Consider the following 17,973-nt stretch of genomic DNA (forward strand, 5'->3'; position numbering starts at 1 on the left):
CGTGGCATTAACCTCTTCTTAGCCATGCAGATAAGAGTTTAGAACGGTTCCTAATACATTGTACAGTATTTAATGTTTTAATATTTTTGTTAATATTTATTTATTTGACATTTAATACTATGAGAGTACAACATATTTGAAGGCGTTGTCATATGAGAATATAAACCAAAAAGTCTTAAATAAAACACAATACAGGCCTTCTGGAATATAAAAATAGACATTTCATTGTAATTTTAAGAGACTCTTGCTTTCAATAAGTCTGTGTCCAAAATCCTCAAAGAACGCTTCTGATATGTCGCACAATAAAGATGCAGGCCTGTTTTGCCCACATCGTTTATGCCTGAGGTGCACTAAGAGCTTTCTGTGTGTGTATATATATGCATATATGCTGCTCGTGCAGTCTTTTACCGCTAAGTAAATCTATGGTGTATACTGGGTGCTTATTTAATGCAACTGTGAAATTATAACCCTGTTAGAAACATGCTTGCTTCAGTAACACGCAATTGTAGAGTCACTGAAATATAGAAATAGTCAATACAGGCATGGCCATTTTAGAAGCATTTTTATAATCAACATCTGTGATTCAATGATACAAAACATCAGAACATAAACAAATATAAAATAATATATGCAATTAGTTCTTTCTAGAACCTGTACTTTGAACAGATGACCAGCATATGATTTAAAATGTCACTACACATTACATAAAAACAACAGCATATATAAACAGCATATATAACAACAAAATAAATGGATAAAAAAAATCTGTTTATTAAGCACGCCAAGGCAACTTTATTTAATTCAGCCATATAAGTTAAAACTATTTATTATGACATATAATTTGTTCAACTTGGCTATGACGAGTCCAGTTTAACTATAATTGGAATGTATTGTGATTATACTGTGTGATAAAATCTTCCTGTAGGTCTTCTTAGATGAAGGCACTAATGAGATCCTCAATGAGTGATCCCACAATTTGTGACATGAAACCAAACTTTTAGTTTTATATGGAAAAATGAGGTGAGCTGGATTTCACTGGTACCAAATGACATTTTTGATAGCTGTGTTTTATTATAAGTGTTCCCTGAGACCTACACATCACTGCTGTGAAATTAAAGTTAATGAAAGTAGGACTGGGTTTCCCAAAAGCATCATATCACAAATATCATTGTTAAAGGCTGGAGTGAGTCTTATACTGAACACACACTTGGTTATTTAAGATAATCTTATTAGTACAACACTTTTGGGAAACAGGGCCTAGCACAGTTTTTTTTTTTTTTCAAAAGTGCCGAAAGGTTTTTACATTTTACACTGGTTATGACAACTTTTTAAGCAGTCGTCTGCACAATTCTGAAAACATTTTTAAAAGTATTTTTTTTACAGTAATGGTTTGGTATCTGAAGTGCCACTGATAGTAGATTTCAGTAAATATTTTTAGTTGATTTAGAAAAATCAACAAGTGACAAAAGCATCAAGATAATTTCTTGACCTGTGTCTGTGTACAGCATGCTAAGTTGCAAGCAAAATGGTCCGTCACATATTCACTTTGCAAACATTCGGTGGCATGTAACTTTTGACAGAACCAAAAATGGCAGTAGTTGTTTTTACTCTGGGTTATATTTTAAACCTGAGAGACCTTCAAAACTGAAAAATAAAACCTTTTATTTTTCAGATAGACATTTGACCTTTTATTTTTCAGATATGTTGAGTGCACTGTAGAGATGCACCAGTATAACCTCAGAGGGGGTCACCAGTATAACCTCAGAGGGGGTCACCAGTATAACCTCAGAGGGGGTCACCAGTTTAACCTCAGAGGGGGTCACCAGTATAACCTCAGAGGGGGTCACCAGTATAACCTCAGAGGGGGTCACCAGTTTAACCTCAGAGGGGGTCACCAGTATAACCTCAGAAGTGGTCACTGTTTTTCTACTGCTCACACTCTTTGAAAAGCTGCAGCCATTTAAATTTCAAAAGACACCTGTGTCTTAACACATATGTTAAACATAAGCAGATTAAAATGTTAGATATAATGTGAATTGGGATTCATATACATTTAAAAAACCCACAGAATGCTGAACATTCAAAGCACTGGGGAATTGTTTTTATATAAATCCAAATTATTTGTCCAAAGCTGCTAATGTTCCCATCAAAACACTTCAGTAATATTTATTAAAATATTATAAGAAAACACTCAAACAGGAAACCTGTATGCACCATAAATGTAAAATTGAAAAGGTGATGTCAGCAGAGGCTGGACATGGCGCGTTTCTTTCAGCTCTAGATACACAGCTGACTTCAGCTGGACTGTGCGGCCACACTGTGGCTACAGGGAGACCCTGTCTTTGGAGTTAGCTAAGGAGGGGATTTCCCACAGTAATAAAATCCTCATCAGAGTACACACAACCAGCCGATGAAACCTGAAATTAAAAAACAAACAAACAAATAAACAAAAATATAAATTACAATTACAATTGCCAAATGCAAAGGTCTTTGTAAACACAAGTCACGGTTCAGGAGCACCAGCTAAGAAAGCCCCGTTAGGGGGTCAGTAAGGTGGGGAGAGGCTTGCACAGACACCGACTCCAGGTCTCCCGTCCACCCTCATATGATCCAGTCTTCCTCCGGATCCATCTGCTGCTGGGATGTGTGTGTCTGGAAGGTTGCACCTCTCAAAGCTTTACTTCACCCCAACTCTAACTGAAGCACACAGGGCCCAAGCTAAACCCAAACACATGGGAAACATTGCCATTGGTGAACACTGCCACATCTCTGAGAGGGAGCAGGTCTTTGTCCTCAAACTGGAACACGGATTCTCGTGGCCCAGGATCTACTTCTTTGGCAGGCTACACACACACACACACACACACACACACACACACACACACACACACACACACACACACACACACACACACACACACCACACACACATAGAGATTACGATCAGAATAAAACAAATCTGACCTGACCTGTTCACAGGATCACTAGGACCACTGTACTCATTAAGAGGCCCATACCACACAGTCTTGCAGGGTCCCCATGTAGCTTTGCCTCCTTGAGTTGGTGAGGAACCTGACCGGCCGCTGCGCCTCACCCAGTCTGTGTCCAGGATAACAAGAGTAGGTCACCTTCTGCTCCGCCAGGCTGCTTTGGAGTCTCAGGAAACGCACCTGGACCACCGTGAGTCCAGTGTATTCAAACTGTCCACAAGGAGCACAGGACTTTTAACAGACAACAAAAGGACTGTGTGCAATTTTAATGATTAAGTTAATTACATTTTTAAATGGAAAAATATATCGGGATAATCCAATCAGCTTTGTATTGATCAGTGTTGCATTGATTATAAAAAAAAAGTTCCTACCTGAGAACCACTCTCGAGTGAACTGAGCGAGTAGAAAGCAGGGTTTGTCCCAGAATCTCTCAGCCATGCTCTCATAGGTAGCTGGGGGGGAAAGATAATAATGCTTTAGAGGTCTTTTGATTTCCCCAGAAGATCAATGACAAGGTGCACTCTTAGATCACATTTGCCTGAGCACATCTGAAGAAGTCACCTGTGCAGTCCTTGGGTGAAGACAAGTTTTGGCCCTGGGCTCTGAGAAGTTACAATAAGCCAAGAGTGCATCGGCAGGACTGCCTTGATTTGGGTCTATATAATAGAACCCTGCAATAAAGATTGTTATTGGTAAAAACATGTTATTTCAAAGAATGAAAAGAGTATGTCTGCCATTGTGAGTGTGTGTAAATAAATATATTTCAAATAACATGGCTTTTTGAACTTTTAGTGGGGACTGGCCTAGATTAGGCAGGCCTGTAGAAGACCTGCTAGGCCTGGAGAAGACCTGCTAGGCCTGGAGAAGCAGCCCCATGGTGAGGTGGAGGATGGTGTTCTGACCGCTGGAGTAGTTGGGGTGGCACAGCCACAGTTCCAGGCAGCTGGAGGCAGGATGGTCCTTGGTGCCATCAGGGGGGTCCAGCAGCAGCCTCACATCACGGTACAGGGAGTCCAGTAATACCTGGATCATCGAATAGTTGGGCTTGTCCGAAACGTACATGAAGTCCTGTTGACAAGCAGCAGAGAGTAGGGAGAGAGTGAGGCGTTTCGTCAGGATGAAGGTTTGGTACAAGCAGCACACCTGTGCAGGACACCTGTGCAGCACACCTGTTCTGCTGTGAACAGACTAGAGCAAAGCTGTCAAACCGTCTGACAAAACAACAATTTGTTCACAATTTGTTGCAGAAATAGGCAATAAGTCACTTGCTTTAATTTGGGACAGAGTAAGATTCACAGAGAGGCCGGGAGGTCCAGGATGTCCAGGTGGTCCCTAAAATAAATACATAAATAAATGAACACATACATATATGTATAAATAAATACATACATACATATATACATGCATACACTCATCCATGCACAAGTTATGATACAAAAATCTAATTATACTGAGAAAAAAAGTAATCTCTTTAAAAAAAAACCCATATGAGTGATATGTTCCAGTATGTAATATTTTGCCTGCGGTGATTCCTTCACTGGTTTTTCAATGGAGTCTTGAGTTTGTACTTGAGCTTTGTGACTGACTCCTTTTCTGTAATGTAGATGCCTCTCTCCACACATGCTGTACAGGAGATGTCTCTTAAATACACTTCATATTAACTTTTGAATGTACTGCAACTTAATTTTGGTCTCTGGTGAGTGGTGTGTGAGGATCTGGCTGTGGCTGCTATAATCTCCTTTTTGGCCACAACACATCCAATATTCGATTTGTATGGTTGGTTGTTTTGTTTATTTTTAGGGAAGAAGAAATGGAAACCCAGACCATAGCCTATGCTGACTTATTTGTTTATTATTATTTTTCAATGTTGTTTTAGCTTTTAATAATGTGATTTGTGATGACGTGAACTACTTTTAGACTCAGACTTCTCCCATAGGTACAAATGATTCAAACATAAACTGGGGGCTCATGTTTTTTTGTTTGTTAGTTGTTAGGACTTCACCCAGGGGCGCAGATGGCACTGGGGACGGGGGGGACATGTCCCCTCCAGATTTATATTGACCCCATCCGAAATCTAGCATCTACAAGCATAAACGTATATATTGTACAGCTTGGTCCCCCTCACTTCAGAATTTCCATCTGTGCCTTCACCCATGTGCAAATAAGAACGGAACACTAGGCTTTTGGTGAAAATTGTATTAAATGGTCAAATCATGCATCATCCTCCACTTTAATGATGATATTCACTTTGATCACCTGTGGCATTTGTATTTGGTGTTATCATGGTGGTGCAGATCGTCAGGTGACTGTTAGCATAAGCTGATATAATCGTAAAGTGAAGTTGGCCACTTACTGGAAGTCCTCTCATCCCAGCTGCGCCAGATGCTCCTTGGAAACCTTTAAGACCCTAAAAATCCACAGATGAAAACAGAATCTGAAATGAAAGGTTACGTGTTTTTTCAAATACATTATTCTAATTAATTATATGTCTTCACTGGGTGGCCTTGGTTGCCTGAAAATAAAAACTTTATTCCACTTAACTCCTCATTTTAGAATCTATTAATGTTTGAGCGTTCTACCTTTTCTCCAAACAAGCCCTGTGAAGAAGGGGAGATATATCTGTATTAATGCATTTCAAACTCATTTTCAAACACTGCAAGGCTCTGCATGGTAATGGTAAATGCTTTCACTTCCCTTGTTTGCTTCATTAAGGATACATTATCTGTGCTTTTAAGCCACATTTTCAAGGATAAATCAGCACAATTATCCCACATCTGTAAATGAAGTACATTTTCAGTGCGCCAAAATACACAATTTTCAAATAAATGGACCAATGATTAAGTACTCTATACACCTTGTTTGCAGTTTAGTCACTGGACAGTCTTTACTCTGCAGGACACACCCAGCAGGATGCATTAACTGTCAGGTATATACGACAGATCTCAGTCTCACAAATATGCAGTCTTAATATATTGCTGCATATTGAAAAGATCTGCCTTTGTATTTGATCTCAGTTCTGTGCGAATATAAAGCAATCCACACACTGCAGTGTTATTCGTTCACCATGTCGGTGTCAACATGTGTCCCTTTCATTTCCTCCCTCACACGCACCGAAATATAGGGGAAGTCACCGGGGTGTTGTGGAGTCTCAGAGCACTGTGCTACCGAGAAAGCCCAAACCAGAAAGTTGCTACTGGAAATAATTTGATTGATTTAGAAATGCAAAAGCGGGGTTATGCCTGAAGTTGGTTTCAGTGGCAAAAGGAGAAACACTTCAAAGCAGTAAGAAAGACTAATAACATAAATGGCAATGACTGCTCCCTGTGCCCATTTGGCAATGAAATGGGCTTTGTGCTTGGAGGAAAAACAAGGATGAATGAATGAAGAGCTTCTCTTGCGATTGCTGTTTGGCAATTTGTTTATGGTAATACTAAAGTTTATAAAAGTGAATCCTCACAGGTAATCCAGGGACTCCTGGTGTTCCTCTTGGTCCAGCTGGTCCAATATTACCCTAGAAAAAGAACCTATGTGCTTAACATATTTAACACTGACATAACTCGAATCAGTAATATATAGCGATTACTGTGTTTTATCATTTACCTGATCCCCCTTTGGTCCTGGTGGGCCAGGTGGTCCCACAGGTCCCTGAATGCCCTGAATCACAAACAAACAGATGTAGAGTTCTCCACCTCTAAGAAATGTGTAGAACAGTAGAAAGGAACAGTAGAGTGCACCTTATAGCCATTTTTCCCTGCAGGTCCGATTGGCCCTTCGTCTCCTTTCTCTCCCTGAAGAAAGGATATAGGGACATGCATTACACAACCAAACGTATGAGGTCAAGTTAGCATTAGAGTGTGTCATACTGTACCTCCTCTCCTTTTACACCCTGATCACCTGGCTCTCCTTGTGGTCCTAGAATACCCTGGCAGAAAGAGGAACAAATTCTCTTTTTGTTTCTGTATTGCCTTCAGCTGTTCCAAAAGCAATTTCTTCCATTATGTACACATAATACCAGGAGGAATGGACACATGGAGGACATTCTTCCAAATTCTTATTTCATTCTGATATACTGACATCTATGCTGACATTACTGAACGGCACGTTTTAAAAGCGAGAAATTCTAATGGGAGGCTTGCCGTGCCAGTAAGCGGTCACAAGAGGGAAGCCAGTCAGAGCTCATCAGGGTTTGTTAGCCCGATCTTCCTCAGGTGGCCTCATATGTAATAGCTTCGCAAAGCCCTCTGACCAGAGGCCCTTGACCGGAGGCCCTTGACCGGAGGCCACATCCATTTTAATCCTAGAGCAGCATGAGCTGAAATGCCAGAGAGCTGGTTTGTGTACTGTGGGGAGAATCGGGAACAGGCCTGACCCTAGGAAGAGGTGTCTGGAGTGGTGGTAAACTGCTCAGGCGCTTCCAAAAGATTCAAAGGAGCAACCACAGAAACCAGACTTGGGCTGCACCAGTTCTCAGCCTTCTGGATCCCGAACTCCTGTTCATTGTGGGGACTGATGCCTCTGAGGTACAGGGGCGATGCTCTCTCAGTGAACTGGTCCCAATCACAAGCTCCCCCCCCTACGTGCACTATTCCTATACCTATTCTCTCCTGCTGAGAGACACAATGGTAGACAAGGAGCTTCTGGCTATTAAAATGGCCTTCAAGGAGTGAAGGTTGTAGGAGGCCAAACATACATTCTTTATCTGGTTTGTCCATAAGAACTTGTCCTATATACATTGGACCAAGTTTGACTTCACCTTGTCATACCAGCCATTGACCAAGAACGCTAAACCATTGCACCTCTCCAGGCAATGAGATGATTGCCATGCTGTTATAGTTTCTATATAAGTTATAGAAACACCTTAAATTAACAAACTTTACTAAACAACAAAGTGTAACTGTGACAGGTCTTCATCAAGCCTTTAAAAACCGATGACTTCTCTGATGAAGAAAATGACATCTGCTTATGCAACCCCATAAATGCACTACTCTTGTTGCAGAGCTAAAAATGTGTCCTAAGATCTGAAGAACTGAATAAGAAAAGAATTTACTGCTCTTTGAACACATCTGTGACATCTTTCCCATAACGAATGCTTGAAGAAATCTTACAGGATATGTCAAGTGCCTTCATTGCAAAAATCTTTCTCTGACCACAAATATGTCTTGTCTCACATTTATTTAACCTCCGAGCTCCAGACATTGTGTATGAATGCACAAATCATTACCAGTAGCCTCAGTACATAATTTGGCACATCGAACGCACACCAACACTATTTTACATTTACATTTAGGGCATTTACAAGATGCTCTTATCCAAAGCGACGTACAAAGTTATATGCACTATTCTGAGATGTGGGATGGTGGGGAAGACTTACCATAGGCCCCTCCCATCCTTGGAGTCCTGGCTCTCCTATCTCCCCCTTTTCTCCCTATTGCCAAGAACAAATTCTGGTTAAACATCCATCACTCCAACAGCCGACATCTATAAGGACAAAACAGGTCTGTCTAATATTGCAGTTCTGTGTGTCTTAAGGCTACACCTTGTTACACCTGGGCTGACTTGGCATGTGTGCATGCACCTTTTCTCCTCTTAGTCCTCGTGAGCCTCTTAAACCAGCTTTGCCTCTTTTTCCCTTAAAGAAAAAATATTTATGAAAAAATTTTTACTCATTTTTATATGGGTCAATATAATGTCATAAGAATAGTCAAAATTGCCAATTATTACCCTTATTACAAATCGCCAATTACCCTTATTTATAGCTTTTTTTCATATTTTTCAACACAAATAGGTCACGTTGAGGACCCCGGCCCCTCCCCTTTGGGCGTGTGTATACGTAGTCCACGTGCTTTGTCTGCGTCAGTGGGACTTCGTGGTGAGGGTTATGTCGAGTGATAATATGTCTCACCTGTGAATCGTCTTGTAATCACGTGGGGCTAATGTGGTCTGTCTATATAATGTGCGCTCGCGCAGTGTCCTGTGCTCGTTGTCCAAGTCTGCACGTTGTGTGATTATTCTGTGTTGCTCGTGCGCTATTGCGCAACCGTAATTTGTTATTAAAAGTGATGTTTGCCACGAAAGCAAGGATTGCCGTGTCTCGTCCTTCGCCCTGCCCGCACGTCACAGTTAATCATTTTAAGCATACAATTATAGTAAACTCACCCTCCTACCGATGAAACCCATATTTCCTGGTGGAGCATTAATGCCATCATTTCCCTAATGCACATAGAAGAAATTTGGTTAGCAAAACAAAGCTGTCCTTTATAATACTTGAATCCACCCAAATTTTAAATATGGTTCTATGTTGTAGGAGAGGACCAAGAACAAAGGTGTAGACCGAGGTGTTTGCAAGGTTCCTGCTCAATTCAAATATCAAATTCCCTCACTTTTTCCTGGCTTTCACTTACTAAAAAAAATCCATTACCTATAATTAATAGAAAACACTTTGTTAAAAAGTCATGGATAAATCAAGTAATAATAACAACCACTTTGTAACACTGACTGGTTTGCAGTTCTGGACACCAATTTCCATAATCCCCTGGTCCACAGTGGTGGACAGTAACAAAGTAAATGTAATATGTCACTGCCCTTAAGTACTTTTTTGTTCTTTACTCAAGTATTTCATTTTTCTACTTTTTACTTTAACTCCACTACATTTCAAAGTCAAATATTTTACTTTATACTCCACTACATTACTTTTTTTTCTTCAGGCGTTTGTGTTCATTAAAAAGTAACATTAAGACAAAAGAAGCGGGAAGCACGCGCACCAATCAGGGTTCGGTTCAACGTGAACAGCGTGACGGTTAGAGAGAACAAATCACTACATAAAAATGGACGAAACTGTAACTCGCCACAAAACGAGTGAAATTCGTTTTTGAAGTAGTCAAAAAGAAAATCTACTGCCTCATTTTCAAGTGCCTTCTCTGGCTGCCTCAGTCCCATAAGATGTGTTCTTATAAGAATTCCTCATCTGTCAGGGCTGGCTCGGATGCCGTGCCGTCTACATCCACAAGGGGCACCCGAGCCAGTCCTAGACTCCGGCAACGCAATCAGCAATGATCTGTCTCACCTGTTGCCATGGCTTCTTAAGGAAGCCAGTGGAGACAGGTCATTGCTGATTCGTTGTGGTTATGCCGTTACGCTCTCAGCCTCTCTCTTACTCTGTTTTGCAGCGTTTGCCTCTTTAGGTGTCTCGCCACCTATCTCTCTTCTCTGTCTTTTTTCAAGTCCTCTCCTGCTTCCCTTACTGACCTCCCTCAAGTTTTCCTCAACCTGTTTACCTTCCTATCCCGTTGCTGTTCGTATGGGAAGGGTTTTTTGTTTGAATAGCCTTTTTGCTATTAGTCAGCTCCTTCCCCTGACGTCCTTGTTTTTGCCTTATTTCTTTTACGCGTTGAGCAGTCCGTGTTTATTCAGGCGCTCCTTTTAGTTCTGTTATTTATTGTGGCACTTGGTTCCACCTCTCTCTCGCTCTCTCTAACACGGTGTGTGCGTCCCTACCACCGTTGTTGCATCATCCAATCTAAGGAAACACGCAGAGGTGAGATATTTTCATAGACCTACTGGTCATTTACCTTAATGAGAAATTTAACAATATCTTGCAGCAAAAGGTTTCTTTGTATATGTTAAAATAAGTCTGATATAAGCGTTGTATACACGGTTAGCTAGCTAGCCAAGTAGGCTATTGCAAGTACACAAGAGAAAACTGCCTTAGCAAAGCTATTGGCATGAAACTAGCTAAGTTAGCTAGCTATTTAGTTATTTGTTTTACCATAGTTCATAGTGTTAGGAGCGTCTAGCTAAATGCATCGATATTGTGAAGTAATAAATATTCGAACATAGTACTTTACATTAAAAAACAAATTATACTTTGACAGGGTTAACATGCAGAGCATGGTGCTAAATATTAGGGCCTTTAGTTTTACTTTCAGTACTTAAGTACATTTGAAGGCCAGTACTTTTGTACTTTTACTCAAGTAGAGGATTAAAGGGAGGACTTCTACTTGTACTGGAGTACGTGCTTTGTGTACTTTGTCCGCCACTGCTGGTCCGACAGGTGGAAAACACACCACCTGTTTCCACCAATCAGCTACTGCTTCGCAGATCCTCATCCCTGGACTTTTTGTTTTCATTTTCTCATGGTGTTTTTATATCCATTTCTCACGTGATTTCCTAGTGAAGTACTGCCAAGGTTTTCCAAAGCATACTGAAAGTTTTTCCTTGTGTCCATTCTGGTTATTTTCATCCTGCTGTTCTTGGATTTGCCCTTCTGTACCTTTGCCTGTGCTCCTGTGGTTCTCTGGTTTTCACCTGTTTTTGGACTTTGTTCATTCTCTGGTTGTTCCTCTGACTCTTTGATATTTCTTTCTTGGTTTTGACCTCTGCCTGTATTTTGCTGAGCTTGGACTACCCACGTACAAGTCAAGATTTATCACTGAATTTTATTTGCAAGCATGTGCCTGATTCTATCCTGTAATACACACATAGTACAGGAAAATATATTTTGATAAATAGCAACAAAAATGTAAATGCTATAAACAAAATTCCCTGATATTCCATAACTTGTCCTATATCTGGAGTAAAAAATTTTTAAATTCCATGATATTCCAGAAATTCAAGGACCCTTTTATTTTGTGGGTTATGTTGTGGGTCTCTGACCTCACCTTCTCTCCCTTTGTGCCTTGTCTTCCCTCTGCCCCCGGCCTACCCATGCGCCCCTGGAACAATCAGACAAGGGGTGAGATGTAGCTTACGCAGAAGAACATGCATTAAGAAAAGAGTTGTTGAGTTCTAGCTCTTTTGAAAGGAAACATTTAATTGCAATACATTTTAGGCCTGGGTCTATGATATTATTCATTCAGATTGTCATCGTGTGTCATCATGAAAGTTTGAACCCCCCCCCCCCCCCCTTTTTTTTTTTATTTATTAATAAGCATTTGTGCACTGACCGGTGATCCTGGTTGGCCTGGTGGACCCTGAGCTCCAGTTTCTCCTGGGGGCCCCTGTGGAGACAAGTGTAGGAAGAAGATAAATCATGAACAAAAAAAAGGCTACTACATTACTGTGACCAATAAATCCACAAATACATTAAGCAAAATAAATAAACCTTAAGGGATTCCGTGCAACCTATTAAACATTTAAAGCACATCCCCCAGAGACGGAAGAGACATAAACGAAACACCTAATGAGCGGTACCTCTAGACCAGGGAGTGCGGGGGGTCCTTGAATGCCTGGTAGGCCCTCGGGCCCCTACATGGGTAGATATAATTATTAACACTGCTCAAGACATTTAAAGAGTTGGGATTTTATAGTCAATAGCTGTTACGGTGCCTGATGGGGATCTCTAACCTCTTCTCCTGCTTCTCCTTTGTTTCCTGGATCTCCACTCTCTCCAATGGGCCCTGAAAAACCTTTAGGGCCTGCATCACCGTTAGGGCCTACAGACCCTACACTGCCCTGTGTCCAAGACAATGAAGTAATAAGCGTATTTAAAAAGGTCTTGCTCCAGAAAGACTGAAACATTTTATAAATAGTGACAGAGGAAGAGATGCTGACTTGTGGTCCTGGAGCCCCTGTGTCTCCTCTCACTCCTCTTATGCCTTTTGCACCCTGGTGTAAACACAGATATCATTATATATATTCATCACGATCAGATGCAGAATTCATTATTGGGAAATCTTTCCTAAAGGCTTGAATAAAAATGTGTTTAGCTATGTGTTTAGATTAACAAAGAAGATCATGCATGCATTTTTCTTTTATCTCTATACACCTATATTCCTACTATCTATTACAGTTTTAGTACCTGAAGTCCAATATTTCCTGTGATGCCAGGCATGCCGGAAGGCCCAATCTCCCCCTTTGTGAAGGGAAGTGAGTACATATACAATAAAAGAATAAAACAGGGCATAAAGCTCCATAAGTGTCAACCAAATTTGATACCTTGTCCCCTGGAGGCCCGTTGGACCCGACTATCCCTGGTGGTCCTGTCCCAGCCTTGGCAAAACGAAAGAGGGTCAGATGTAATCATCAATCACTTGAAGTGACTGATAAATCATACTTATTGGGAGCTTTAAAAGCTAACTGCTAATTAGTGTCAGTGCAGAATTCAGAGGTTCTACTCACTTGCAGTCCTTTTAACCCAGTGGGTCCCACACCACCCATTAACCCTGGTTCACCCTGAGGACCAGGTGGATAAAAGTATTGCACTCAGAACTTACAATACCACTGCTTCTTCAACACTGCTGAGTAAAAGGTTTGGAACCGTTTTGGTCTCACCAGATGTCCAATGTTGCCCTTGTCTCCTCTACCTCCACGTTCTCCTTTATCCCCCGAGGCACCCCAGGGCCCTTCCAGACCAGAGAATCCCAGAAACCCTGCGTCACCCTGAGAACAACACCAACACCACCAGTATTTGAAAATTCAATTAAATTACATTGATGTTTATGGAGTATGATGCATGATACTGTTTGTAAAAACCATGTGCTTTGTCTTAAAATGGGCTTAAATGGTTCACTTTTTCTCCTTTAGGTCCAGGGTCACCAGCAACTCCAGACTGACCAACAGCTCCCTTGATAGAGAAAGGTGTATAGTTGTTGTATTTACCAAATCAGGTGGAGTTTACAAGAGTCTATGAGAAATCAGTAGTTGTTAAGTGATGAACTGCCCCACCTCTTTGCCCATTGGCCCCGGTGGCCCCTGCAGTCCTTTTGCACCTTGTGAACCGACTTCTCCTTTCAGGCCTTGAGGGCCAAGGTTACCACATGATCCTCTTTCTCCCTATAAATCATTCATTGACACACACAAGCAATTGTCACTGTCTGGACTTCTGCTACATGGTCATGATTATAGCTTCAAATGTGATAATTTCACAAGACATTTTGCAAGGTAATATCCATGACCTGACCTGATCTCCTTTCCTCCCTGATGGCCCTTGTGGTCCCACTATACCAGGTTGACCCTGAGGAATGTATCCAGAGAACACAGAGATGTGATATATTCTTGAAATGAGACATTCCCCACATTATATACGCTTCAGTAAGCACTTGGCCTACTGCTCTATTTTCTCACTGGATCTGTGGATGGTTAGAACATCAGAGATTTTCCAAGAAACCACGACAGCCACCCAAATGGTTGCTCTAAATTTTCTAGAAAGGATCTGACCTGTAGACCTTCCAATCCAGCAGGGCCAAAATCGCCAGGAGGACCCAGCATTCCCTGCGAGATAAAATACAGTTTTATGAAGGTATTTCAAGCAGAACACTCCTCACAATACGCAGCTCTCTTAGCTCTCTGACCTTCTCTCCTCTGTCCCCAACGGGTCCTTGCAATCCGTTCAAACCCTGAGGGCCCTGAGGGGAAATGATGGATGCTTTTACCTACACATTGTAAGAACAGCTGTGGCCGAATATTAGAACTGAAGGGGACTTTAGTGTCCTTAATCCTAATTCAAACATGGTGGGAATGTTCTCTATTGTTTCTTTAAATTTTTTTGAACTTACTGGAATACCTGGAGGCCCGTTTAGACCTGGGTCTCCTGGTCCTCCTTTACTGCCATGAGGTCCTGGCCTCCCCGTTGGCCCACTCACTCCCTGAAGCCCTGGATGACCCTACGAGAGAAAGAGTGACATTTCTCAGCAGAGAAATGCAAAATGAAAAACAGCAGCTAATGTACAGTGTTATCAGTGCTTACAGGTACTCCATCCATTCCTTGAGGTCCAGGATCTCCTTGTCTGCCCTGAGGAGGTAAGATATGCACATAGGACTTGAAGAGAATGACAAGAGATTCCCTAGTCTACAATAATGGGAAATCATGTCACAGATTTTAAGTTTATTAAACATTACGTTTATATTTTACATTTATAGTACTTTTGGAGATGCTCTTACCCAGTGACTTATATATTTATCAGTTTCACAGTACACCTCTCCTCTGGGAATTGTTATATTTCTGTTCGGCTAGCATTGTAATTTCCCTTGTAACTGGTCTCATGCCTTTGACAAGTACCGTTCCAGTTCCTGTTCTGGTTTTCTCTTTGGATTAGTTTCACCTGTCCCTTGTTTGTAGCCTTGACCGTATTTTGATGATCACTGTGCAAAGCCTCAGTCTGTGTTCATTACGCTGCTTGTTCAATGTCTACTGTGTTTGTCTACTGTGTACTCTACACAGTACTAATGTCTACTGTGTCTGTCTACTGTCTACTGTTTTCCTGTTTCCTTATTAGCCTGTTCAGTGTTTGCCATCTCCATTCAGTCTGTTTAGTGTCCTTCTCTGGTTTAGTTCTTGTGTTTTGGTTGACTACATTTTTTCTGTATTCTTGTTTTGTTTCTTGCATCATCTTCCTTGGTTCCTGACTGCACCACTAATGAATCTCACTCCATAACCATGGTGTCACTACCACCTGGCTCTACCTGTTCTAAAAGGTAGGAGTACAGGCTACAGGAATACCAAGTAATCTTACCTGGAGTCCTGGAGGGCCTCTTTCACCAACTGGACCTGGGTGACCCTTACCACAGAAATAAAATGGTTCATACATGTTCATACATAGATTTTGTCTACATACACTACAGGCCAAATGTATTCACTCACCTTCCTTGACTCACATATGAGCTTAAGTGACATCCCATTCCTAATCCATAGGATTCAATACACTGTGAATGGTGCAAATGGTGACTAGGGTTGCAGCGGTAACCGGTTTCACGGTATACCACGGTATTAAAATGCACGGTTATCATACCGTGTGCGTTTGCTTATTACCGGTAAAAAGCAAGCCAGCGGAGAAACTGACCCGCGCATGCGCAACTCCGCTCCGGTTCAGCTACTCAGCACACAGCAGTGAGAATGGCAGAAAGTGCATCAGACTTAACACATTTTTTAACAAAAAAAAAAGCTAAACTAAAATCAGTGGCGAAAATGACGTAATCGCGGTGGCTCCGCCCGTGCGCGAGGGTCTCGCGCGCTGTCGATTCGCGAGATCGTGCACCTCTCGAATTTTGTAACTAATGAACAAAGTCATGTTTGCAGGATTCATACACGTTTAAAAGGTGGAATTAAAACACTTGTACGTCACTTTAAAGGTCCGTTTCAATATTTCCCAGCACCTTAAACTTAATTAAGTTAAATATTTATACATATACTCGAAATAATTCGCTTTTTCATCACATTATTTAATGGTTGTTTATTTCCAAAACGCCCAATCTTAACGTCTTCACGTTCTCTCATGTTTCGTCCTGGAATTAAAAGAGGCTCGTATTTGTTAACGTAAGACAAAAGAACTGTGCGGAGTCGCTTGCTACGGTCACTAGTGAAAGTATAAACCTAGCTTTTTATGGTCCTTGCTTTCACTGGATGTGAAAGACGCTATTAATTTACATGCGTTCAAATTCTAACGTACCTGTTTTTGATATGTTAAAACCAGACTCGGTGTGAAAACCTTAAAATAGACATCTCTATTGTGATGATGTCAGAAATAAATCCTCTCTTCCTGCAGTATCTGTTATAGTTATAGTTGTATAGTTGTACTGCCAAGTTATATTCCAACTTGGCAGTACAACGGACGTTTACAACAGTTGTTGATCAGACACTGACCCAGGCTCAGTTTATCAGATATTAAATAATTTAAACTTAAATAATTGTACTGAAATCCATGATTTAGGTTTCTCTAATTTTGCAGTATTTATATAAACATGTGTACGGCTTATTTTTTTAAAGGACACATTTTGTATACAATAGTTCCAGGTTTCTACAATAAATAGTTAATTGAACAAAAATAACTTGTTGTAATTTCTTTAAGGGTCGGTGTATCTTTTAATAATATACAAACTAACTGTGATACCGTGATAACCGTGATACCGCGGTATTTTCTGAGACGGTTATCATACCGTGAAAATCTCATACCGTTGCAACCCTAATGGTGACACTGGTCCACCATTTGCAGCTAGAACAGCTTCAACTCTTCTGGGAAGGCTGTCCACAAGTTTTAGGAGTGTGTTTGTGGGGATTTTTAACCATTCTTCCAGAAGTGTATTTGTGAAGTTACATATTGATGTTGGACGAGAAGGCCTGGCTCTCAGTCTCTGCACTAATTCATCCCAAAGGTGTTCTATCGGGTTGAGGTCAGGATTCTGTGCAGGCCAGTCAAGTTCATCCACACCAGACCATTCATGTCTTTATGGACCTTGTACACTGGTGCACAGTCATGTTGGAAGAGCCAACTCCAAACTGTTCTCACAAAGTTGGGAGGATGGAATTGTCCAAAATGTCTTGGTAATTAAATGAAATGTGAAATGTGCCATATTTGTCAATTGTGAATTTACACCCCAATCGAAATTTGTCCTCCGCATTTACCCATCTGTGCAATTAGAACACACACACAAACACATACTAGTGACTACTAGGGGGCTGTGGTGCACAGAGCGGTATGCTGAAGCATTCAGAGTTCCTTTCACTGGAACTAAGGGGCCAAGCCCAGCTCCTGAAAAACAACCCCACACCATAATCCCCCCTCCACTAAACTTTACACTTGGCACAATGCAGTCAGACAAGTACAGTTTTACTGACAACTGCCAAACCCAAACTTATCCATCAGATTGCCAGTTGGAGAAGCGTGATTCGTCACTCCAGAGTCCAGTGATGGCGTGCTTCACACCACTGCATCCGACACTTTGCATTGCACTTAGTGATGTATGGCTTGGATGCAGCTGCTCGACCATGGAAACCCATTCCATGAAGCTCTCTGTGCATTGTTCTTGAGCTAACATGAAGTTTGGACGTCTGTATTGATTGACGCAGAAAGTTGGCGACCTTCACACTATGTGCTTCAGCATCCACTGACCCCACTCCGTCAGTTTACGTGTCCTACCACTTCATGGCTGAGTTGCTGTCTTTCCCAAACACCTCAATTTTATTATAATACAGTTGACTGTGGCATCCTGTCACAGTTCTACGCTGGAATTCACTGAGCTCCTGAGAGCTGCATGCCTAGGTGCTTAACGT

At 41.3% G+C, this 17,973-nt stretch overlaps 1 protein-coding gene and 1 long non-coding RNA gene across 3 annotated transcripts in view; one reads left to right on the forward strand and one right to left on the reverse strand.

The window, feature by feature from the left end:
• Window positions 1–1,235: 1,235 nt before the first annotated feature.
• The window catches only part of LOC143481897 (uncharacterized), a 102,051-nt gene continuing 85,313 nt past the window's right edge, over window positions 1,236–17,973 (reverse strand). The window contains exons 37-68 of one of the 2 annotated variants that reach the window (XM_076980081.1): window positions 15,440–15,484; window positions 14,674–14,718; window positions 14,483–14,590; window positions 14,279–14,332; window positions 14,145–14,198; window positions 13,888–13,941; window positions 13,653–13,760; window positions 13,498–13,551; window positions 13,260–13,367; window positions 13,107–13,160; window positions 12,924–12,977; window positions 12,787–12,840; window positions 12,540–12,593; window positions 12,333–12,440; window positions 12,180–12,233; window positions 11,933–11,986; window positions 11,648–11,701; window positions 9,147–9,200; window positions 8,566–8,619; window positions 8,362–8,415; window positions 6,859–6,912; window positions 6,725–6,778; window positions 6,591–6,644; window positions 6,448–6,501; window positions 5,570–5,587; window positions 5,344–5,397; window positions 4,260–4,322; window positions 3,893–4,058; window positions 3,552–3,661; window positions 3,362–3,442; window positions 3,018–3,200; window positions 1,236–2,843 (exon numbers count right to left, since the gene is read on the reverse strand). In XM_076980081.1, coding sequence (XP_076836196.1) covers window positions 2,694–2,843; window positions 3,018–3,200; window positions 3,362–3,442; window positions 3,552–3,661; window positions 3,893–4,058; window positions 4,260–4,322; window positions 5,344–5,397; window positions 5,570–5,587; window positions 6,448–6,501; window positions 6,591–6,644; window positions 6,725–6,778; window positions 6,859–6,912; window positions 8,362–8,415; window positions 8,566–8,619; window positions 9,147–9,200; window positions 11,648–11,701; window positions 11,933–11,986; window positions 12,180–12,233; window positions 12,333–12,440; window positions 12,540–12,593; window positions 12,787–12,840; window positions 12,924–12,977; window positions 13,107–13,160; window positions 13,260–13,367; window positions 13,498–13,551; window positions 13,653–13,760; window positions 13,888–13,941; window positions 14,145–14,198; window positions 14,279–14,332; window positions 14,483–14,590; window positions 14,674–14,718; window positions 15,440–15,484 — 2,319 coding nt within the window. In that variant the 3' untranslated portion in view covers window positions 1,236–2,693. The other variant, XM_076980082.1, reaches the window with a different exon arrangement.
• Window positions 9,788–17,352, forward strand: LOC143481899 (uncharacterized). The gene is made up of 3 exons (XR_013122096.1): window positions 9,788–10,524; window positions 12,778–12,854; window positions 13,318–17,352. It is a non-coding gene; the product is annotated as an uncharacterized LOC143481899 (long non-coding RNA).

This window comes from Brachyhypopomus gauderio, chromosome 18 (genome assembly GCF_052324685.1).
Source record: "Brachyhypopomus gauderio isolate BG-103 chromosome 18, BGAUD_0.2, whole genome shotgun sequence".
NCBI classification, from domain to species: Eukaryota; Metazoa; Chordata; class Actinopteri; order Gymnotiformes; family Hypopomidae; genus Brachyhypopomus; species Brachyhypopomus gauderio.